Source organism: Trachinotus anak, unplaced genomic scaffold, assembly GCF_046630095.1.
Source record: "Trachinotus anak isolate AG129_WGS33_773 ecotype Australia unplaced genomic scaffold, CSIRO_AGI_Tana_v1 ptg000024l, whole genome shotgun sequence".
Classification (NCBI taxonomy): Eukaryota; Metazoa; Chordata; class Actinopteri; order Carangiformes; family Carangidae; genus Trachinotus; species Trachinotus anak.
Genome location: NW_027273875.1, coordinates 4,192,233 through 4,217,373, shown reverse-complemented (window position 1 = coordinate 4,217,373; position 25,141 = coordinate 4,192,233). Strand labels below are relative to the sequence as shown.

At 39.5% G+C, this 25,141-nt stretch overlaps 2 protein-coding genes across 5 annotated transcripts in view; one reads left to right on the top strand and one right to left on the bottom strand.

Moving 5' to 3' along the window:
• Positions 1-1,873: 1,873 nt before the first annotated feature.
• On the bottom strand, positions 1,874-7,447 carry LOC139607667 (15-hydroxyprostaglandin dehydrogenase [NAD(+)]-like). Its single transcript, XM_071460746.1, has 7 exons — positions 7,255-7,447; positions 6,209-6,332; positions 5,037-5,143; positions 4,575-4,671; positions 3,753-3,829; positions 2,780-2,937; positions 1,874-2,582 (listed from the first exon to the last, which is right to left on the bottom strand). The coding sequence occupies exons 1-7, from the start codon at positions 7,345-7,347 to the stop codon at positions 2,465-2,467; spliced, it is 774 nt and encodes a 257-aa protein (XP_071316847.1). The 5' UTR covers positions 7,348-7,447; the 3' UTR covers positions 1,874-2,464.
• An 11,164-nt stretch (positions 7,448-18,611) lies between these two features.
• larp1 (La ribonucleoprotein 1, translational regulator) overlaps positions 18,612-25,141 on the top strand; it is a 50,762-nt gene continuing 44,232 nt past the window's right edge. For 3 of the 4 annotated variants that reach the window (XM_071460985.1, XM_071460983.1, XM_071460984.1), the window contains exon 1: positions 18,710-19,244. In XM_071460985.1, the coding sequence (XP_071317086.1) occupies positions 18,863-19,244 (382 nt within the window). In that variant the 5' untranslated portion in view covers positions 18,710-18,862. Of the gene's footprint in view, positions 19,245-25,141 lie in introns of all 4 variants that reach the window. The other variant, XM_071460982.1, reaches the window with a different exon arrangement.

The window sequence follows — 25,141 nt, the reverse complement described above, 5'->3', positions numbered from 1 at the left end:
CAAGGTATTTTAAGTGTGTACCATTTGTACCGTGTGTACTGAGTTTTTTCATGCTGTTAACTGATATGTACACAAGAGAAGAAGAGACAGACCGAAGTTGGTGCTGAGTTAAAGTTTTTGCAGTTGGAATCTGATTCTTGTTCACCTCCCAAAGTTCAGATCTTGAAGAAATTCAGCTACTTGAAGAACTGTTGTTTCAACATAGCCAAGTATATACTCTATAAACACTTGTAAAGATAAACTTATAAACATACAGACACCAGCGTATGTACACAAGTGGTACAGTACAAGAATTCATATGACTATTACTATATCACTAAGAAGAATTGACTGATCTCAGTTCAGCACTTTAATTCCATGTGTCATGAATCAGATCAATTGTAAAACCTGTGTTGTGGTAGTAGTGTTAACCAGCACACAAGGGGGTTGTACTGGGGTTTGATCAAATTCTGGTTCAGCTGAGCTGATGCTTTGTATCTTTACTGTTGATGCTCTCCCAGGCTTCACCGCAGCCACCTCCACCTCTTGCCTGTTGTGGGGTCTCTCTGCCTTTTGTGTGATCTTCAGAAAGTGCAATGCAGCTCAGTCAGACTGAGATCAGGTGATTGACTTGGCCGGTGAAGTATATTCCACCTCCTCACCCTGAAAAGCTCTCTGGTTGCTTCGGCTCAATGTTCAGGATGGTTGTCCCGCTGAATGAGGAAATGTCATCTAATGAGTTTTGATGTATGAATCTGATGACAAAATGCTCTTGTAGCCCTCTGCATTCATCCCATTGTTTCTGGCAGCAGTCTAATCATCAATAGATGCCAGTGGGCCATTTCCATAACTACCATACAAGATGAAGCTGCAGCAGGCAGATTTTGACAGAGGTTGATTTTTGTTTCATAAGTTGATAGCACAGCCCATAGTTTCTTTTTGTATATTTTTGCTAGGTGCAACTTTATCAGAGATTTGCATCTTGTGGTGAATCCTCTGGGGTTATGAAGTCCTCTCTTGATTATCAACAAGGAAACATATACGCCTACATCCTAGAGGGCATTCTTGACTTGTGCAGTCCATGCAAACAATTTTCTGGTCATCCACAAGACTTGTGCGCCTTGGTCTACCAGGTGCTCTGCCGTTTTTTATTTTTCCTGTGCGCACCTGCTTTTTTTTAGAATGTAAACTGTCCAAATACTTACAGTCTTTAACACAATGTCCACAAAAACTGAACATTATAGGCATCATAAAAAGAGACTTAATGGCAGAACATTTGTGTTGGATTGTATTACATTATACAGGTGTGCTTAAGAAAGTGGTATTAGTTTTTCATGTCCTGAAAGCCACAGTTTTACACTTTGTTAATGACATCACCCACAATGTCCTTCACACTTTACACCTGTATACACATACACTGAAACAAGATAGAAAAAAATGAGTCAAATCTCAAAAGCTGAGACAAATGTCCAACACTTATCAAACGACACCGTCGTGTCGAGAAGAACAAGGAAGAACAAAGATTTAAAAAGTAAAAGAGACTCTGATAAAGATGTTTTAGTTATTTGTTTATTTTTTATCCTCTACACAGAATGGTCTGGAATGAATGTTTTGTAGCTACTCTGTAACTTACTGTTGTTGATTAAAATGTATTGAGGGCAGCAACAAAAGATACTAGGCCTGCAAGCTGCTGACTTAACTCCAAACCAAAGGCACAATGAATCAGTGTTTGCAAATTTGGAACAGGATCAGCTCCAGTCTTGTCTCGTGTCTGTGTCTGCCCTGAAACCTTTCCACTATACACTTTAAACCTAAAAGACAAAAGTCAAAATTCTCATTGTTTTTTATTTATTTGTTACTGTGTAAAGGAAGACCTGAACAAACAACACCAAGATGAATGTGCATGAGTATATTTATTATCTGCAAACTACAACTACATTACATGACATTATATACAGAATGACATGTGACCATGAAATAAAATGATCAGGACTTAACCTGTGGCGAGAAACATGGCGTTACCTAACGGAACAGGCCCTTTTAAATGGACACTTGCCAGTTAAAAAGCGACACCCTGTGGTCATCATCAAAATGACATTCTGGATTTTCTGGATTTTAAATCAGGTGACAATAATCTTTCATTTATTCTAATGAATGGTGACTTGTTTGAGTAAACGCTCATGCACAATTGTGGTAGGTGAGAAATGCAATGATTATAATTCAGCAATAGTTAAACTACAAGCAAAATGAATGAAAACCAGTAGAAAATGCGAATTACTGATGCTCAAAAAAACGTAGGGAAAAAGCCCAGTTTAGACCTTTCTATGCACGATGCATTGACTACTTCTGAAGGTATTTCAGCTGTCATTGCTTTTACTGTAGTACACAGAGCACTTGAAACACTGCAGCTATGATTACACATTCTAGTTGATGTACTGTATGATAGGTACTGTATGATAGTGTTGTGGTTTGTCACTGCCAAGAGCTACTGGAGTGAGGGAAAAGTCACGTATTTCTTTACTTTTGGAATGACCAGGAGAGCCTCTCCGTTCTTTGTCTCATCTGTTACCAGCTCAAGGACGCACTCAGCTACCTCAGACATACTGAAACAAAAAGATACAGTGACATTAATGAATATGCATGGACGCAGTATTATACAGGATCATGATAATGTACTTTAACATGTATAACATGGTGTCACAGAACCAACAGTGGAAATGATTTAATGGACTATAGAATAGAGTGTAGATTTTGTGAGGCTTGGTACCACTTTAATAAAATAATATAAGCAACGACTCACTTTAACATCCCAAGCTTTTCTATTAATTGTTGTGCTGCATCAAACAGGTGGGAAAATTGTCCCAGTTCAGATGAGATGGTGGAGAGGAGGTCAGTTTGGACGAAACTTGGGCAAATAACATTGACCCGTACACCATAGCCTGATGCAGTAGAGGCGGCCTAGTAAAAGACACAAACACAGTTAGGGTTCAGCTGCTGATGTATGAATAATACAAGTACTGAAGGAAAAAAGTCACACTTTTGCATTAATTGATACTTTATCGCCAAATTATTCTGTGGTAGACACATTTTATTGGGTCCAGCTCCAATCAGCAGTGATGTAAACAAAACCCGGGTGAACACACTAATTCTTGCCCCTTTTCCAAGCTGTGACATCTTTCAGAGCTCAAAGACTGTAAACAGACCTGCTACCTGGCCAGCACGGTGCTGTTAAACCAGCAACACCACAGTTACACTGCACTCAGGGATGAAAGAGTGAGCTGTAGCCCCAAAATAAGTTTCAAAAAAGCAATCACCAACACTTAAAGGAGCTCCAACCAGGGAATGAGGGGAATGAGACTGCTCCCTCCAGTTGTGTGTGTCTTCCAAACAGAAAGGCAAATTGGCCGGCAGTGTAAAATGAGTTAATTGCCCGTTTTAGCAGGTTTACCAGTGTTTAAAAAAACCCACTTATACACACTAATTTTGGTGTAAAATTCAGCGGATACATAGCATAGCTCTCCCCATTCTAGTAGTGTTTGCATCATCCTGACAATTGTATATTTACTCTACTTTTAGCTCTATTTGAGTTATTTACCAACTCCTGTGAAAAAAATCTGATCTTAAGTTGCTACATGTTTCACTTTTTTCACCAGCTAGTCTGCCATTTGTTCCTGGGCAGGTTGTGTACAGTGATTTTATTAGAGCTTTTCTGCTGTATTTGCCTTTTATACAAAAAAAAAAAAAAAAAAAGAAACAAACAAAATCCTCCTTACCGCCATAGCTCGAGTGAAGCCAACCACTCCATTCTTAGTGGCTGTATAGACAGGGCAGCTCAGGAAGGGACTGATACCTGTAGGACATGGGTTATATCAGTCAATATTAGAGTTTAAAAATTTTAGGCATTGAAATCCTGACTTGTATGGCTGCACAAATTTCCTGAAATAAAATAATATTGAGACCTAATGGCATCTGTTACATTTCCCATCTATGCGCTGTGACTTTGACTATCTTACTATTGGTTTGCAGAGATGATACGATATTCTTACAATAACTATTATCTATAAACCATTATTCCTGGTCTGCCTGCTGTTGAATTTTCTTGCAAACCAAACAATGTTTTTTTGCATCATGCCAACATCTCAAAAAATATACATTTTTTCTAATTCTGACCTCTTAGAAGCATATTAATTCATTTAATCAACTGTGTGCAGATGAAAAATAAGTAGTTCATAGACATAAAAACATGGAACAACTGTGATTCACAAGACTGGATATAAAGTAATCATCCCATGATGATTATGTCAAAAGTAAGAGGAATCCAGTGGTGTTTTGTGTAGGTTTACAAATCTGTGATTCAAAAAGAGTCAAGTTACTGCTTAAAACTTGAGTTACAAGTACAGCAACAAGTGTTCAAGCCAGGCTCATCTAACAGCAACTGTATTCACACAGTGTTCACTACTCGCAATATGGAATGAAAGAATATAAAGTTGTGTTTGCAATGCAAATTTTTAGAAACACACAATTAACATGAAAGAAATTCTGCTTTTTTAATAACAAAAGAAAGTATTTTCTTTGGTTGAAAACATGAGCTTTACCTGCCAAGGATGCTGTGTTGACGATGACCCCTCCCCGACCTCCTGTCAACTTGTTCATGTGCTCCAGAGCCAGGTAAGTCCCCCTGATAACACCCATCTATAACACAGAATGGCTTACTTTGGTCCTAGCTCTAAAAGCAGAAATGTTTTACTATGTCCTTCAATACATGGTCATTGGTGTACCAAATGTTGTGAAATTAAACAGAGGGAGCATCATGCAGTGTAAAACCTACTTAATTGAAGTGTTAGCTTGCCAAATAATTTCTTCACACTTACTGCTGAAAAGAAGGAAATGTCTATTTTCCTGTTTGCCACAGTACAGACGTTAATTTATGAAACACTGAACGATGAATAATGTGTTGTGGTGTAATTTCCCCTGTGGGAGTGGTCCAGCTGAGTACAAGTAAGTAAACAATGCGTAATTACAACCAGATACAGCATGTTGCTCTGTCTGCTTCTTACAAGGTTTATGGAAACAGTTTTCTCCCACGTGCGCTCATTCAAGATGCCGGCATTGTTGCACAGGATGTCCATTCCTCCAAAGGTTTCAGTGGTTTTCTGAAAGGCAGCTTGAGAGAAGAAAAAGAAAACACTTTCTACCTCTCATTCCACACCAGATAATGAATTGGCATTTTCTCTTTTAAGTTATTTTTTTAAGCAAAAACTAGTTTCTAGTTTTCACATTCCACTTATAGTAAAATGAATATCTATAGGTTCTGAACAATATGTTAGACATATAAGACATTTGAAGACCTTAGACTATGGGAACATGTGATGGAAGTTCCTACTGTAACATTTTTATCGACCAAATAATCAATACAGGAAAATACTGTGAAAAAATTCAGTGTTATATATTGATAATGAGGAGGGAAACATGTTCAACGTGTTAGACAGTTTAAGACTAGATAGGTGCCATTTTCAAAGATCAAGTGCTAATTTATTGTCACACAATAACAGTGCATTCAACAAAAAGCTTGTGGTCTGGTAATGCTCTGCACATGAAATACACTGAATAAATGTACAACAAATTAATCTATAATAATAATAATATAATGAATCTATCATTTTTGGCTCATTTCTATTTTTATTTATTTATTTTTTACAAGGAAATGTTCAAATCAAAACAATGCTTGTAAATGTTGGTTTTCCCACACCTTCTCACGCAAAATAATCTGACTCAGAACTGGTTCTCTAACCTCTAATTTAAAAACAAAATAAAAAAAATAAAAAAATGTAATTTATTGTCAGCACATTAAGGCCTTGCATTGTGCATTAATCTCCCTATTGTGACTGTGAATGATTTCCACACCCTTTCGCTGTAATAATGTAACTTTATACCTCAAGTAAATCTGGGGTGTGGTTCTGGACCTGCAATTAAATGTCACCTCAAAACAAAATGTCCCTGAATTCATGAACTTCCTGGTATCTGTACAGACAACCATCTGCAGGAAGCTTTGGTTGCATAACAAATCACAAATAACTCCTTGAAGTCCAACTGGGATGGATTAGCTTCATGTGTTTCTCGTCATGTTTATTACAGTAAATGGGAGTTCATCTGTTCTCCTCTCTTCAGTACCTCCCCCACTTCCATACTTTGTTTTTCAAATGTGTCTGTGTGTGTGTTTGTGAATTACCTTTGATCAGCTCATCTGACTCAACGTCACATTTCAGGAACAAAGCTCTGTCTTGTCCATACTGTTTACTGAGGGCTTCCATTAAACTCTTTCCTGCAGTTTCATTCACATCCAAGAGCGCTACCTGTACAGGTTAGAGACAATGAGATATACACTGGCTTATTAGGTCCACTTATCTAAAGCTAACCTAGTCTAATCTAGCCAGACCTATAATAAATCCCACTCTGATGGAGGTTAAAATGTTCAGTTTTTGTTGAAAATCTTTCGATTCAACTTTATTATCATTTTGGAGGGTGTAGTTTGTGGTTCTGTTGAATGTGTTATACTGAGAGTTACAACTGTGATTTAATCTGCCCTCGGCCCTATTCAATGATACCCTAAGCTACACGACAAGAAGAAAGTAAGAAATTATGAAAAGCTTTAAATTGTCCAGCCAGTCCTTTAAGGAGGTACTCCAGCAATATGGCATCGCACTTCCATATCAATTCTTTCACATGTAGAGCCCAAGCAACAAGCCACACGGGTGCAGATGATACACTGGCCTGAGGTTATTCCATACTAAGTCTCTGCACACTAACAATGGCTCACTCACTGAGAGCCATTCAGTGTAGTCGAAATTATACTGTACATTCTCATGTGGCAATAAGATTCCTCATCAGGGTGAGAAATGTAAAAAATATAATGATTACACCTTGTTCTCTATATAGACAATAAATCTGTGTTTCCTCTTTAGAGACAAGGCACCAGAAATTTGCACTATGAACATCTGCGGGTTGTTATGCTGCAGTTGATCAAGGTAGAGCTACAATGTTGGGCCCTTAAATCTGCAAAATCTTTAATCTTCTGAATATATTTATGCCTGTAAACGGGTTCTTAATCTTAAGAAATCTTAAGAAATGTAAGGACAATGTTGTTGACCACACACTGACTTCTGCTTTTCCACTGTTCCTTTTTTTTTTTTTTTTTTTTTTTTTTTTTTTTTTTTGTAAGTCATCACACATTGAGTTGAATGAAGACGAATAGAAACAACTGAGACAAAACGTTACCTTGGCACCGTTCTGCAGAAATATCTCCGTTATTGCTTTTCCTATTCCCATCGCCGCTCCCGTCACTACCGCGATTTTCCCACTCAGAGCCATTCCAGCTGCTCAGAGGCCACAGAGGAGGAGGTCAGCTGCAGGGTCCCCGCAAGAAATATTCAAGTGCGCGGTGGAGGCGCTGTGCTTTTAAACTGAGACCGTCCTTCAGCGGAGAATGCGTAACGTGTCGACACATGCTGGGAAGGAGGGCGCAAAATATCAGCAGGCTACCAAACCGTAGTTCACTTGCAAACGGAAGTAAAAGGAAATAGTTTAAAACATTAAAAAAAAAAAAAAAGTCAGTGAGGTCGAACAGTAATTGTGCGGGAAAATGTTTTAAAGCAGATTGTGGATTAATCCTGTGATAAAGCAAACACCTTTTTTTGCCTTGAGGATGAACAGACAGGTGCCATCTTCGTGCCCATTTGGCTGAGTTGAATAGTTACTGATCAATGCGGGTCAGTCCTTTCTTTGAACCTGCAGGACTAGTCCTGTGACTTTAGTTGGGTTTACAGCTGTCAACAGCGTCGCGTAACAAGTCACAAATTTCTGCTCAAAAACTTTGAGAATTAATATATTTTTACTGGGCAACACGTAAAGTTGTGTGAAGTAAAATGACCTGATACCATTTTCTGTTTCGCTGAGACACTGTCTTCAATTCCGCATACGTGCCTACACGCAAGTAACTAACATATAGTTTATATTAAAAGGAAAAAAAAAAAATAGAATGACCTCTCTCGCCTGAACACCAGAGCTGAATGTGTGGGCGGTGTGGAGCAGGACTGGCTGAAAAAAGTTGAATGTTTAATCGATAAGAGCTAATGTTGGTGGATTATATGGATGCCGAATATTAGAGTGTGTCCTTGCAATTCCAGTGAGTTCTTAATTATAATTTAAGTTGTTTGTATCGCTGTTTACACGTAAGGCAGCATAAAACGGACACATTTTTAATGGAGTTTGGAGTGACTGTATTAAGGAACAAACACGTCTTCCATTTGTATATGTGGTCACTAGATGGAGGCAGAGAGCTGTGTAACCTGATAGCTCATATTCATCAATATCAATAGGACAATGCCCAATCAATAAGTAATAAGCGTTGGATTTCACATGTTACAGCAGCACAGGGGCTAAGAGACTAAAGATAAAATATGTAGAAAGTGAAGCACTATTTGAAGGGTACATATGAAAATACAAGAAGAAATGAAGGAAATTAGAGAGATGACCAAAAAAAGCTATTTCTCCAGTATGTACATTACAATACCTTAGATTATAAGAACTACACCAATAATTACACCTGTAGTGTACAGGTGTAAGTATCAATAATAAATACACTATATACAAAGTAATATGTTAAGGTATACAGTATGGTGTAATAATACAATAATAACAATAGTTGTTATATTGTATTATTATAACTATTTGCATGGTTATGATACATATTGTAATAAATAATGGATGACAAGGTGCAGGGACGTCCTGTGTCTTTCAGGCTTCATTGCTACAAATACTTCAAACCAGATATTCCCAACCCAGGACCTCTCCAAGGGGTCACAAGATAAATATGAAGGGTTATGAGATGATTATTAGGAAAAAGAAACAAACATGTTTTGCTACATAAAAAGATTCTTTTTTTTTTTTTCCTTTTTCTTTTTAAGTACTTGGGTAGTTTTACATTTCCAAACTCAAATGAATCAGTCTGACATCAGAAGGGAAAATAACTGTGGAAGTGCTCGCAGCTCCTGCACAAATGCAACTTATGATGGAGCGTCACAAGAAGACACCGCTTAGATTTTCAGTTGTCATGAGCTAAAAATGTTGGGAACCACGACTAACTTCTTACTTACCTTACTACTTTTTAGTACACAGATGTACTCCTCCTGTACCTCTGTATCAGATACACTGCTACTGTGCCTCAAATAGAAAGTGTCACCTGACAGTGTTATTTTCACAAATAAGCATGAAAAGTTTTCTGAACTGCTCTCTGAACCACTCAGGGAGAGCGGGATCATCTATTTTCCCTCAGTCCTTCCTGCAGCACTTAATATAAATGGAATAAACTATATTCATACTGCATCTAATACAGTATATGTGTCACTGTTTGATGGGGCAAGTTAAACTGAGTCTATAGTACGTGTGTAAAAAGTTGACAGGTGGATGTCACCCCTTCCCAGGTACAGTGTATCAGGTCTTCCACCCACGGTGTGTGTGTGTGTGTGTGTGTGTTCATGTTCAGGACGCCTGTTGCTTAAAGGGTTTTGATGAGCATTCTTTGCATGACTGTGCATGCTGCACTAACTCTGGAGCTCACTGAAAGAAGAATACTGTGTGGGAGTCTGGTCAGAGTTCTGTGCCAACCACAAGAAATGTGCCCAAAACTTTTGCAACAGTAGCAACAACATAGTTGACACATGATGATGATGATGCTGAATACTCTTTTTTTTATGTGTTTGTTCAGCCTGTTCAAGGCCAGAGGTCAGCTCACTGTGATACACTTCTGTAGATTTATAGGATGTTTGTTTTATGTAACAAGCACCACATCTGTCTTAGTTTCAGTTAATAAAATCATTTTTTGTGGGAAATTGTGGACTTACCACAATTACCTTATTTTTTATTATTTTTCTTTTCTTTTTTGTTACTTGAGTTGATATTATTATTGTGATATTGTATAAAAAATACAAATTTGACATAGCAAAAGAAAAATGATAGACGGATATGTGAACAAAAAAGACACTCAAAGCCCCGACACTCCAAAATTCCTCTATATTCTGTTAACTAGTACCACTCTCTGAGATGTTGCACCCTTAATGTGTGTCAGGAAATTAGTTTGCATGTTTCTGCTTTGAACATTATTTGCCCTGACAGTCAAAAGAAGTAGTCTTCATCATAAGTTTAGTTCACTCTATACACTCAACATCCTTTTTCCTTTATTTATTTGGAGCCCCATATTGTGGTTCAGCTCAGAAGATAAGTGAATAACTATAAAGACAAGTTGGACAATAGAAGCTCACAATGAACACAAGAACAAAACTGTCAAAATAGATAAAAACAACAACAACAACAACAACAACAACAACAACAAAAGCATCCTAAAGGTTAGAAAACAGCAGTAACTAAAAGTAACATCTGTGTGAAATTCATCAGCTGTTCTCGTGACTTTTCAACGAAATCCAAAAATTGGTATATACAAGTTTGTTATCATTGCTATTTTTAATATTGTTTTTCATAATTTTTTATTCATGTAAATCACTTTGTGATTTTGTATCTGTGGAAGGTGCTGTACAAATAAACCTACTTACTTTGCCTGAATAACAGGAGATCAGCTTTTAATGCAACGTCCTTAGTTAGCCGTGATAATTGTTGGTGCATCTCAAACACATTGCAGGAGAGGAACAATGAAAAACTAATCTGGATTAGTAAAGCCGGATCTTTATTTTGAGTGATGATTCCATTTTTATTCTTTAGAACAGATTATAATATGATATTCATGATGCTCAACACAAATTGTTCCATCATGAAAAACAACTACAGTGTCAAGACTTACTGTAGGTGAAGTAGAATCTAACTAAAAACAAAAGCTCTCTGTGTGCACATTTACACTCGGGTACATTACTGTTAGCTATAGAAAGTTTAATCTCCAGATCCCTCTGAAGACGAAAAACTTTGTTAGTTATGTGAGATTGAAGATTCATGATTCAATGATTTAAGTGCAGTTTATAAAATGTCCCACACTCCTGATGAGTTCCTCTGGATGGAGGATTATAATAAACTTTATGTGCCAGACTCTGGACAGAAGACAGCTCTTTGTTTGCAATGTGATATTAAATCAGAAGGTGATCATGACCATGATGATCACGTCTTACATGTTTCACTACTGTGGTTTGTGGTTTTGGTTTCTTATAAATCCATGTGAATTCAGAAGTTGAATGTGCATGAGACAATAAACCTAACTAACCAACTGTGGAAGATCAGTCCTTTTCTACAGCTGCATTCACCACAAGTGGATGAAAACAAATGATTACAACATACAGTATGTTTTTTTATATTGCTTGTGTACAGAGCTGTGTGTCTTAAACTGCTGCTAGGTGGAGCGTAGAGTTGCCACAGGATGATTTATTGCCCGTTTGATGGAGTCTGTCACATCATAGTTTTTCAGATACAGTGATTTTAAGCTCGTGAACACAGACAGAGGAGAGCTCATTTTCATCATGTGACCATGTTGTCTTCTATACCTCTGTAACAAATGCTGTGCTGAGTTTACCTGTGTAACATTGGTTCTGGCTTTTCTCTTTGGGAGGATATGCTTTGTCCACTCTGTCATGTTTGTGATGCTGTTGCCTCCATGTTTTACCCAGTGGTGATGTCACTGAAGCAAGGAAAACTATTAGCAATAACTATTATGAAAGCAGTAACTGATATAAAAAAGAAAATAAAATAAAAGTGCAGTATTACAGCAGCCATGTCATTTAAATCCCCAAAACAACTGAGGAAGGTAGCTTCCAACCAAAGCAAACATTAAACCGTGACTCACATCTTGAAATTGAATTGTTTTTGATAGTCATAATCATTTTATTTGAGATCTGTTCCCCCCCCCCCTTTTCCTGTCTGAGATTTTAGATTCATCTTAAAACCACATCTGAAATTAGGTACAAATTTAAGGTTTTGTCATTACAACATGTATAATTCAGAGCACTTCTTTGTACAAGGTACGACTCTAACCGATATAAAAAGTCTCCTCCGTGCACTCACAAACTGGGTCCACAAAGGCCCCCCGAGCTCGTCTTGCTTACGGGGCAGATCTACCATTTAACGGCTTTCAACTGTGATTTGCTGACCAGCTGCTGACTTGTGTTTTCATCCCGGTGGCCCATTGCCATTTCACTGGTGATTACACTGCTAAAGAGCTCCAGAGAGCTGGACAATGCCAGAGAGCTTTACATGTCACTAGTGTCATCGGCCGCGAAGAATAGGACGCCGCCAGTGAACGAAATATCTGCCTGTTTACAGTGAGGGGCCACCATGGGCAGGCAAGGGGAGGGTGTGTGTGGGTGGGTGTGTGTCCTACAGGACACTGCGACTTTGAATGTAAAGGATTTGGTGTGTATGTGTAGACATTATGTGGTCTGAGGGTGTGTGACAGGTGTTACAACTTAGACAGAGAAGGTGTGTTTGTTGACCCGCCAACAATGACAGTGATACACCTCACCGCTGATACACTCAGACATGATTGTGTGTCCCTGAGAGAGAGAAAGAGTTTCATTCAGTTACACAAAAACAAAGCTGTTCAGCCTACAAGACTACAAGTCAAGTAACAGACGCACAACAGACCACTTGTGGTTTGTCATCAAGCCAAAACCACAATTGAGCTATTGAAGTACTTCTTCTGCAGACACACGCTGGTAATAACTGAGGTCAAATGTGTTGTGTAAGTCATGACTGACGATTGAAAATGTTTCGCTTTAGAATGAGAGATCTACAATCAAACTCTCACAACTCTCACAAAAGTGGCTTGGAAGCTTTAAGCAACCAAATTCACATCATGCTTTTCACAACTTCACTATTTGTCACATAATTTGTAACGTAATGCTTGTTTGGTTGCCGACCCCTAACCTCAGATGCCGGACCCTCCTAAAAGCTTTTAAAAATATGCTTTCAAAAATGGTCCCAAATGCATCACAGTGTGTCGGGAACATAACTTGTGAGGAATGATGATTTCCAACACATTGTTCACCCAGAAAGAGAGCACTGTCTTTAAATTTTCCAAAAGGACACTTTACAGTTTAACACACTGCGTTTTACTAAACCAAGTCACTGAGCACCTGAGGAGCCAGGTTATCTGGGTATTTCTAAATAAGTCTCATGTTAACCTAACAGCACCTCTAAAGTTTGTATGCAAATCAGAGAAACAAACAGAGCATGTGATCTATATGGTAAAAAATAAACCTCAGAAGGAATTAGACCTGGTAAGGAGGCTACCATGTCAAAAATCATACACTGGTGTATTTCATCTTCCTGAACACAGAAACATCTTCTTGATCTTGAGCCCTCTGTAACCAAACTGATCCAGTGTGACAGACTACTTCCCGTTGTGTGTATGTGGGCATGTCTTTTCAGCTGTGTGTTATGGTGATGTTGTTATGAACGCGGTTAAACAGTAGCCTGGCAGGGACAAAAGCGACAGACATGCAGGACAGAGAGATCAGAAGGTATAGTTTTTACATTTTTCACTGTCAAAACCTGGAAAAATTACCAAAAAATTTGAAATAATAATAATCATAACAACAGAATGATAATAAAAAGGTAGAAACCATCTTCAGACAAACTTCAAATATTACACAAATTTTACACTTATCCCCAATTGTCCTTCTAAATTAAAACAGGCTCCTTTTCTTTCTGCAAAATCATGGTCACTGACTCTGGTCTGGTCCTAGATTACAAAAATGTGTAATTTTTTTGTATATGTAACTGTAAATTGTAAATGTCTGTAATTGTCATTTTGTCTACAAAACTTCTATAGTCCTACTTCACAGGCCGATCGTTGGCATGGTGTTCAAACGTCTTTCCTGTGAAGTAGCACCAGGATCTGTCCTTGATCCCCTTATTATTACTACTACTACTACTACTAATACTAATACTAATCAAAATGTGAGATCTGCTTACATCTGATTTTTGTATAGTACCACAGTTCACCAGGTTTCCATTTCATCATCTGACGGGCCTCAAAGTTGATATCACACAGACTGAGACCAGGATTTTATTAGACCCATCATGCACAATGTGAAACACAATGAACTTGTGAACTTGTTGTTATCATACAGTGTAAATAGCCTCAAGTTTCACCTGTTACTCTGTCTCGTAGCTTTGCACTGTTTAAAGCAGCTGTAATCAACATTTTTATAATAATGTATCAGATTAGTGATTTGAAAACAGGGTGAAAGTTGATCATCACCTGAATCCGCAGCTCCTCTCAACTTTACAGAGCTTTATCATGAGTTTCAGCCCATTGTTTAGCTGTCTGGTAGCAGCTTGACTGTTCTGGTTCACTCCCACTGCTTTTAAAGTGGCATTTTCATCCATAGCATGTATTTGTGGCTGAAAGTTTCAAAACCTCACTGTGCACTACCTGCTGAGCACCAAACAGCGGACGAACACGGTTAGTGACTATCTGGTGTACCGAGTGCGACTAGTTTAGCAGCAAAAGAGCCAAATATTTCCCTCGGGAGATGGTGGAAACCAAATACAGAGTTCAAAGAGAGTGAATTTTGGCCAGAAATATGACTTATATGAGTTTTTTGAAACAACCTTTTCTGGAATTGATGAATATAAAAACATTTGCTGTTGAGCTTTTGTGTGAAGTGGGGTGATTAGAGAACATAATATTTGGTAGATGCACCTTTTTTTGTTTTTACATTTGACTGAATGTTTTTTATCATGCATATGATTTTAATCCAAATATATTGCAGCTGACATGCAATGAAGAACATGCTTCTGCTAAGAACTCAGTTGACCTCACCAGTTTTTATCTGGCTCTGATTTCCACACTTGAACACTCTTTTTTCATTACATTGTGCTCAGGCAGGGATATGACATTTGAATGTTTGCTTTTCTCACTCGGAGGACTGAATGTGACTAAATGTGAGTAACAGCCAGAGGCTTTACAGCAGCCAGAGGAGCATGGCCGGTCCAGTCTTGTCCACCACACCCCATTCGGGGGTGGTCGTTATCTGTGAGGTTTGGGGGGGGGCGGGTGTTTGTGCTGTCACAGGAAGTAGCATCTTGTGTTTTATATTGTGCTGCATTGAATTTTATTCTTACGTATTTTATTTTCTAACTTCATGGGATTTCATGTCTGAGTCACTCAAAATTCTCATGTGTACCAACTCACGGGAGCATTCTGGTGATTTGCAGATAAAAGAAACATGTCTTGGTTAAAACTGAACTAAAATGAAATGCAAAGTTGTGTTGACATTAGAATCACATTTAATCATGGGTTTCTCCGATGAGAAGGCCACTGGGTCAGTTTAGTAACAGTGTGTCATATTTATAGAGATTTATATATAATAAAATCACTTTTACAGGGAAGAGTGCCAGTACAAATGAGGGCTGGCTTAATTCGTTGTTGGATGCATGAGTCAGCACTGCCCATCACAGTAGCACCGGTATGGTGGATGTGATTCAACTCGGGCATTGTCATTTTAATGTTTAATGTTGAAAGATTTCTTTCTGTCTTTTTTCTTTCTCGCTCTTCAGTTTTTTTCTTTCAATCACAAAGTTTTCTCCCGCACACCCAGTGACACGCCCATCATTCACACACTGAGGAGTAGCAGCCACTGCTGCACCTTTCACAATAATGCAGCCATTTACAGTACTGTGCTGTGAGAAAATATACACAGTATTTGTCATGATTGGCACTGACTGATGGCATATTTCAGGCTTTAGTCATAAACGCACAAGGAATCCTGCAGCAGCTGAAGTTCCTGTGCTGTCTGACAGCACTTTATAACACTTTGAGTGTATTTTTATATTTTTCATATGTTGTGGCAAATTTAAAAGTGTTTTTAAATGTCATTAATGTTAGTTTTACATTTGAGATTGAACTTCATTAACGGTTTTAATAATCTGGAGTTTTATTCTCATTTAATGTATTTACATAATTCCTAATTGTAATTGTATTATTCAGTCTCAGATCACTTTGCTGTGCATTAAATTTGTCTAAATATTTGGTGGTACACTGGTTGTGAAAACTTGACTCTGGCAATCTGCCAGACTAAACTATAGACTAAATTACAACTGTCAGTTAAAAAAAGATGTGAAAAAGCTATTTAAATTATACACACACACACATTTTGCATGAATATATGTACTCTTGTAGGAGAAGTATTGCTGCTGCTAAATCAGGCTGTCTCCTCATGTCTTTGTGAGGAAAACTGAATGTGTTACTTCAGCAATCTGAAAAAAAAGCAGTAGTTGCTGTAGAGGCACAGTTAACTCATGTGTAGCCTAATTATTTCCCTTATCCAACAAAAGGTTAACTTTCGTTCTGAAACATACACACACATTCACTCTTTCCTATATCCTCACTCTCTCTCTCTCTCTCTCTCTCTCACACACACACACACACACACACACACACACACACAAAAAGTATCAAATGGCACACGTTAAATTCCACTTGAACTCCTGTTGCTCTTATATAATCGACCACACAATTTAAAAAAAAAAAAAAAAAAAGCTTCTTTAGTGTTGAGCCACATGTCGGATGTCACTACAGACTCAACACACAGGACCCCGCACTGTGGATAAGGACAGAACACGGACACAAACTTAAACTCCCGGTATGTTGTGGTGAGATTATGAAGCTATGGGGAGGAAAAAAAAAAGCTGAATTAAAAAAAAATAAATAAAAAAAAAAGAGAGTGGCCTCGGTGCGTGAGTGCACATGTGCAGCTCCGGTATGGACACGTGTGTACAGTAAAGGGGAGGTGAGGAGCGGGTTGGGAGCATCCCCCCTCCCTCTTTTACAGATATTTCAAAAAAAATAATAATAACAACATGAAATACACGAGTGGCAGATAAACAACTGTCACATTTTATCCACCGGTAATAATAGTAAACGTGTTTCGTGACGGATATTTAACGAGTTAACGGTGATTTGCGGACGCCTCCGGAGGGCGAGACCGACGTCATCCGGGGCTCCGCGCTGCGTTCACGTTCGTCGGAAAACATGAGTTAGCTGGGTAAATACGTCAATCCTTGTGTATTCCTAACAGTGGCCTTACTGTGTTTAAACCTAACCCTTCCTTTAGAAAAAAAAAGTTAACCAATTGAATTAGGTTATCCAAGGACGCTATTTCTTGTCTCCTTTTTTTCTTTTCTTCTGACTTCATTAAAACCCAACATATAGAGAAGTGTTGTGGTAACCACTCCCTTTGCAACAAACTGGTCGTACACATTTGACAAACGAAGGTGACAAAATGCTGAAATAATTATACAGGATTACACCACGAAAGAAAATATTTCCTATATATTCAATGTAGATTCTCTGTGTATTATACAAGCACATATATATCTCAATCCAATTTGCCAAGAAATCATTTACAGAAAAAGAAATGTGAAGTTTGTGATGTTACTTATGTTTGGGGCCAGTTAGACCCCAGGAAGTTCTGACAAAAAGTTTGACTTTTTATGAACAAGCTGTTATAAAACCTCAGCAATATAAATCCAAGTCGATGAATATGCTCTGAAGAAATTCTCCACTGAAGCATGTCATCAGTTTAAAATCATGTTCATGAGCAGTTTTCATAAAACATGAAGTATTAAGCTGATAAAACTATGTCAAGTATGTTTTTGAGCTGATAAAAAGAAGACATTAATAAAACACTAAGGTTAAATGAGTAAGTATTAATTCAATAAAAGTGCAAAATAAAAAAAAGTGATACTGTGTTGCCAAATGTGTCTCACCGTTACATTTATGTGTTTTAGTGTAGTATGTCATTAGTGTGGAGATCATTTTACATGGGTCACTTGTGCTTATTACTTGTGCACTTTTTCTATCAGATGTGTCACATGTGTAACTACAGGAGCTCTTAAAGTTTTCATACTGTGACTGATTGAAAATTATCTCCTTGTCATGTGTAACAGTGATAGGCTACTGATCGTATTATGTAGGCCTATTTGTATGTCTCACTGGCTGCAAAAAGGAACTGCCTCCTTGGGGACAAAGAAAGTTGTGGTGTTATGTTTATCTTCCAGAATTATAGTGTGGTCTTTAAAATGTCATGAGTTCATAGGTGCTGTCTTCAAATGTTTTGTTTTGTCCAACTAACTGTCCAAAACCAAAAGCAATTCAATTTACTATCAAAGAAAGGTAGAAAAAAGTTTGCTTAAAAATTACCTATATTAATACTTTTAAAAAAAATGTTAGTCTAATGTTTTAATCAACTATTCGATTAATCGACTAATTTCTGTAAATCTAATGAATTAAAACATAAAAGATGTGAAAAAGGTGAAGGTGCACTGACAACCTTATTTGATTTTTTTTCCTCTTGCTGCAGCATCAAACTGGATTAGTTGGATTCTTAATTTGTATTTTTTTTTTAAAACTAAACCAAACTAGTTAAAACAGCTAACTTAGTATAATCCTTTACTAAAAAACACTGGAGTCCTTTCGACACAGTGGCGCTTTACGACTTCCGAAATTGAGAGGTTTTATGGCGACTTGAAAGCAGCATCTCAGCATGACCCAAAGCGCGCTCCCGATTTTTTTTACGTGACTACTCCCCCTCTACGTGCGCGCACCCATCTATCGCGTGGTGGGGATCATCCATATTGCTGCTGGTGGTGGAGATAAGGTTGTAATCCTGAGAGGCCCTCGGACACGTTTCTTTACATTTTATATGTTTTAATCCAACGCCGACTGCTCTGCGTCTTAGACTGAAGCTCGCTTGGTCTAGGAGCGACAGAGGAGCGGCAGACTCCGCGGAACAACTTCACATTTCCTTGAAATTGAAGGCGAATTCGGGCCGGGGGGGGGGAAGGACTGGTAATCCTGAGGGGGGAAGAAAGAAGGTGGTGGGAAATGGCCACTCAGGTGGAGGCTCTCCTGCCCGGCAACCCGCTCGCCAAAGCGGAGGAGCACGGCAAAGTGATCCGAGGTGAGCCGGACGAAGAGGAGGGCGGACGGGGCGACGGGGCCAAGCGGCAGACGGGTGTCGCCGACCAGGGCAGCGGCGGCAGCAGCCCCGGGCAGGGAGGGACCCTCGACACGGAGGAGCAGACCTCCAAACAGGCGACGGAGGAGAGCAAAGAGGGCTGTGACAGCGAAGACAAACAAAACGAGGAGGGTGTTAAAAGCAGCAGCAGAAAGGAGTTTACTGAAGCTCCCCCGCCCAAGGTGAACCCGTGGACTCGGAAGATGAATGCGGTGACCGTGGTCAGCGTGAATGGACAAGCACACCACGGTTTGTACCCTTCACACAAGTTCATTTTCTTCTGTCCGTCCAGGTGTTGTCCCACCGGCGGACTGTCACACAGAGGGAGGGAGTGGGGTGGGGTGGGGGGGTCAGATAGCACTTATTGAACAAAAAGAGCCGAGGAGGGGGGGGGGGGCTGCATAAACAAGCCCTCTTGTTGCTCCCTGCAAGCTGGTTATATTTGGAGTGAAAGCAGCCCCTCCACCCTCCTCCCGGAGAAGACTATTCCTGGAGTTCAGGGTGGCAGAGTGGACCCATGGGTGGCTGTCTGCACATGGGTTCACACCCTTAAAAAAAAAAAAAAGCTCCAAAAGTTATTCCTAAAACCTGTCAGGGAATCTAAATGGCTCTCGGTCTGCGTTGAACCCCTTTAATCACAAGGTGAGGGGTGTTAACTGTTTGCTTTTGGTCTGTTGAAGATGAAATCATGTTTGCTCTGTTTCTCCTTAATCATGATTTGAAGAGCTTACGGTGCAAGTGAGGGATCATGTTCCCAAACAGATAAAACTTTATTTTAGCAGTGTCACGATGCACACTTGCTGCTGCTTTAAACTCTCAAGGCTGAAGGCAGAGGAGGCTTACTCAGTATGCCCCCCCACCCTGTGTCCAGCCTCCTGCCACCCAGTCAGTCAGTCAAACCTGAGCTGACACACTCCCTGTGTTTTCCCAATATTAAATCCGGTGTTAATTCATGTTTACATTTATGTTATTTTTGTAGAGGAAGACAAAACAGCCACACCAGGTATTAGTGAGACACCAACCCATGTGAAGCATTACATCAATTGGCAGATAAGCCAGGAGCTTGGACGTGTGTGTGTGTGTGTGTGTGTGTGTGGCTAAGCCAGCTAACAATAGCACACACACACACACACACACACACACACACACACACACACTCTGGCCTAGTGCGTCGTCAAGCCCTTCTCCCTCAGATGTTAGCTTAGCTTCCAGGTTGCTACTGCCCATCTCCAGTCACCGTGTGTAAAACATGTCAGCGTCTTGGTTGTCCCAAGCCTCGGTTCTCGACACTGAAACGCCACCAAACACGTAACATCTGCTCTTTTTAATGTCTTTGAAAAATGAGCAGGTTTGTTATGAGACATCACGTGTTCACTCCACGTGTTCCCCGGGAGAAAGGCATGGGCGCTGCTGCTAGCTGGTCGGCGGTGTCCCGGCCCCGCTGCAAAAACGCAGAAACCGGGTAACATCCGAGGTTGTCCCAGGCGAGACACCCTGGATGTTTGGTGGTTAATAAACCGGTTGTCACTTTGTGTGTCCGTTGTCAGCCCAGACCCGGCTGCCTGCCTGCCTGCCTGCTCCTCCATCCATGCTAGCCATCGTTAGCATGGATGAGCTAGCAGGCAGAGTCATCATGGCTTCTCCGTGATGTGACTGATCCGGGCAAGACCATCGCGACTAATTATGCTTTGTTATCGACATGTACATAAGGGGTCATCTTAAACTAAGGGGTCGTTAATCATTTAGTAGAAGTGATTTTTGATGATGCACATGGGAATTTCTCCTTCTGCTCTGTCAAAGAAACGTGGTTTCATGTCTCTGAGCCATGTGTGTGTCCCCCCCTCCTCCTTGCACACTGGCTGTTTTGTAGTTACACAGTCTGCTCATCCTGGTTCCCACTGCATTCTGTCAGCTATTTGTGTTGTCTTTTTGTTTGGCAGCTGATTTGTTTACAGTGCTAAAGCATTTGTAACTAATGTAGACTTCAGGGTACAGCCTGTACCCTGAATCTGGACCAGTCTGGGTGGATTGGATGGATATGCACCAAAAGCTGTCACATCAGCAAGTAAACCTGGCTGGGAGCCAGAGGTTGAGATAACCAGGCAGTAGTGCCACCCCTCCCCCCTTTTGTGTTGAATTCAAAGACCAAAAACGGTTTAAATGCAAGTAGAGAGCAGATAGTCAACCGTGTGTGTTTAGAGCAGTGGTTACATTTATTATTTGACTCCTTAGTATGAAGCCATGTCTGCTTGGGAGTTGTTGCCACAGGTTGTGTTTATGACTCGCGAGCAGTTTAATCGCAGAGTAAATGACTCTTCTAAGATTGTTGGGTTGAAGGTCTGACCGTGCAGTACTTAACAGGGGGGGAACCACAGTTAGGAGACTGAAAATAAACAACTTTGAGTAGCATAGTTTTTTTTTTTTGTTGCACAGGGTGGGTGACTTCCAAGTGTGGAACCACTGGTTTGAAATCCAGCTTTTCTTACATGTGATGTCGAGGCAATGATTTTGGAGAAATGTGAGCGTATTATGGTTGAACTGAACTTTGACAACGTTGTTGATTAAGCAGATAATTATTTTCATCATAAATCATTCAACAACAGGGTGTCAGACATGGTGAAAAGTTCCCGTCACCATTTTCTAAAGTCCATTTTGACATCTTCAAATCGCTTGTTTTGTCGAAGGAACAATCAAGCATCCACAGATAATTAGTTACCTATCGCACATGATAAAGAAAATACTCAATTCATCACAATTGAGAGGCTGAAACTATTTGACACATTTGCTTGGTAAATACCTTCTAGTGATTAATTGTTTGTCAAAAAAGGTGCTGATCAATTTTCCGTCTATCAGCTTATCACATAATTGACCACTAGTTTCACCTCTAGACTAAATGATGAACGAATCTGCTTGATACTGTTTTGAGTGTAGACTGAAGTGTAGCAGTAATGAATTGTTTTACAGTTTTAAAGTTATAGTCTGAAGACAGGAGAACTCTTGGCAAAACTTGAAAGCTTTCAAGGTTTCTTTTTAGTTAGATTGTTCACCCACAAAAAAAAAAACGTGAAATATTTCTCTTTTCAACAGGTAGGAGGTTCTCTAATCAGTAATGTGTACTCAGTTTGTCCTTGAACAAGATCCTGGACTCCTGCCCTGAAACACCAGCTGAAAGAATGAAAATGTATTTCCACGGCTCAGACAGATTTGTTTAAGATCATAGTGGGAGTATGTTACCATATGTGAGTTTAATTTGTGGCAAGAGAAGGTTGGCTCTGGATTAGGGCTGGATATAACTGTTGTTTTTATTATCAGTTAGTCCTCCCATTATTATTTGATGAGTTACAAAGAAAATACCCTGAGCTCAAGATGTTTTCAAATGTTCAACCAAAAGTCCAAAACAGAGAAAAGCAGCAAATCTTCACATTTGAAAAACTGAGACTAGACAATATTTGGCATTTTATCACAACCATGTCTTGATAAACAACCATCAAAACTGTTGCACACTATTTTTTTTTTTGTCATTCAGCTAGTCAATCCTATCAATTCAGATCAGATCTATTCTGAATTCGGAATAGGCAGCACATTTTAATAATAACTGGCTGGTTTTTTGTTTAATTATTGGGACAACAAGCTTGTCACTTGTTTGCTTTTCTTGGCCATTGCAGAATTGGCTTCAGTCACTGGAACTGAAAAGCTGAACTTCCACCTTTTTAAACTTTATTTTCCCCAAAGAGAAACATGCCTTACAGCCAAGTTGAACTTTAACAAACACACAGACTTTGACATGAAACATAATTAAAAATATAAAACATACAATATTGATATTTGTTGGATGGTCATCTAAACTCGCATATGTTTAAATAAAGTGACAGCATGACATAAAGCCTGTAGTAGATCCAGCCGACCTCGTCCAGCCCCTCACCATCACAGACAGCCCCTTGTTATGTGGAAGACTGATCATGAGCCGACTCGTAAAGAATATTTATCATTTTGATGTCATGAGAGACAGAAGATTTTTTTCATCTTGTTAGACGTGCCCTTTAATACTTTGAATTCTTGTCCAGAGGGGAGAAAGACAAACTCTCCATACAGAGGTCAGACAGGCTGTTATTATCAGAAATTAGTTGAGCTCTGGAAATGGACACATCAGCCATTTAAAAACCAGTGAGGTCGCGGGCTGTCACTTTGTCACCTGTCAAGAGATATTCAATCCAAGTAGTAGTTCAGAGGAATGCTGGTTTGGCTGACCCGCTTCAGAGAGTAGACCTGACAGTGTTTGGTTGCTAATATTAGTAGTAAAGATGACCAACTTATCTCTAGGGTATGTGGCTGCATTCTTCACACTGTCACCCAGAACAACCACTGCGACTCGACTCCACTGTAACAACAGTTTTCCCCAGGCTGTTCTGTAACGGGCACTGACCACATGCTTAAAGGTGCCTTGTGGAGTTTTCATGTAAACGAGCAAAGGTTCTGTTTACATTCAGTGATTCTCACTCAAACACATAGCATATGTATCTTTGAGGCTAAACAAATGTGTCTCGTGGTTGTCCTTCCTCATTCTTTGAATATTTATGGTGCAGTCTTTATATCCTTGCTTGCTTGGTACTAGTCATTGTCTTCCCTGCCTTTGTTGGCACATTGTTATGTGTCTTTGTGTGTCACCAGCAACAACTGTCAAACAGCAGAGTAGCGTGAAATAACCAGTAGGGGTTTGCATCTCGTTGCCTGCATCCTCCTGCGACTGCTTGACCTGCTCGTAAAAACATTGCTCCAGAGAGCAACTAGTGGTCAAAAGCTCCACAGCTGCAACGTTTTAAAGTGCATTTAGTTTCTTATTAATTTCTGTGAGGAGTGGAAGAAGATGCATTAGCTTGTAGTTGTGAGCTGACCCTACCTCCATAACTTCATGCATAGTCCAGTCTGATTGAACTTTGACAAGCGAAAGAACAAGGATCTGGAAGGAAGGAAGAATGTCCATTTTTGCCCCCCCCCCCCTTTTTTTTTTTTTTTTTTTTTGCGCCCTTTCAGATCACAGTCACTGTAAACAGATCTGTCTCTTGCCCACCACGGTGCTGTTACACCAGAGACACCACAGCTATGGTGCACTCTGCGATGAAATGAGTGAGCTGCAGCCCTGAAATAAGTTTTAAAAACACACAATCACTGACAAACCTGTGTTTAAAAAAAAAACTGCTGATACCTGATAATTTTATTTTAAAAAGGACATAAGTTAGCTGTGCAAATACAAACTGAGTTCATCACACTGACCTGATGCAGTCCCGGCCTTTAGTCTTCTGACTGTCTTGGTCACAAGTTTAAATAGAACTAAATTTGGTGCATTTTAAATGTGGTCGGGTGAGTTCCTCTGAACAGTTCAATATCTTGATCCATAAATGATGCATTTCGGGCCCTGAGGGAGTTCATGGTGCTTCTTATGGGTCATCACAAAACAAGAGGAGCAGTGTGTTTATTTAAAAAAAAAAAAAAAAATCAGCCCATCTCTCCTTAAAGTTTAATCCAAGTTCTTTAACAATTTCATCCAAACACTGGTTCTCAGCTGATGCTCTGATTTGGTGGTAATGAGAACATGCTGAGTAAAACATGATACAAGTGATGAGACAGTCCAGTGAACAGAATTAACTCTAACTGCCAGCAAAACGCAGCCACTTTGGCTCAGCACATGAGTTTCCTGTCCTGCTGTGGCACCTGTTGCTGCTAAGTTAGCAGGAACAGGTGGTGGTCAGTGGTCATGTGGTCGTATGTTGCTACAGGTACTGGTGAGAAGACGAAACATAAACCGAGTAGCCTGCTTTGTAGAGTCCAGATACCAAGACAGTGTACAGCCTTTTACACTCCTGGATCTCAAGTTATGATAGGTGAAGTATTTTGCTCATCAGCCTCAACACCTGTAATGTTAAAAGCAGAATTAGTTAAATAGTTAAGGACTGAGTTGTGGGCAAATCAGAGCCAGGATCAGCTTGTTTTGCCAGGCAACCTTTTTGTTTTTCTTTCTTTTTTGTCAGCAGCATCTTGCTAGACAGAATTAGTTGGGAGCATTTTTATTGTGAAGTGTACAATGAATTCTGAGCTAAAAATTGTCATGTTTCTATAAACGTGTCATTTTTAATAGGGCTGCATGATAA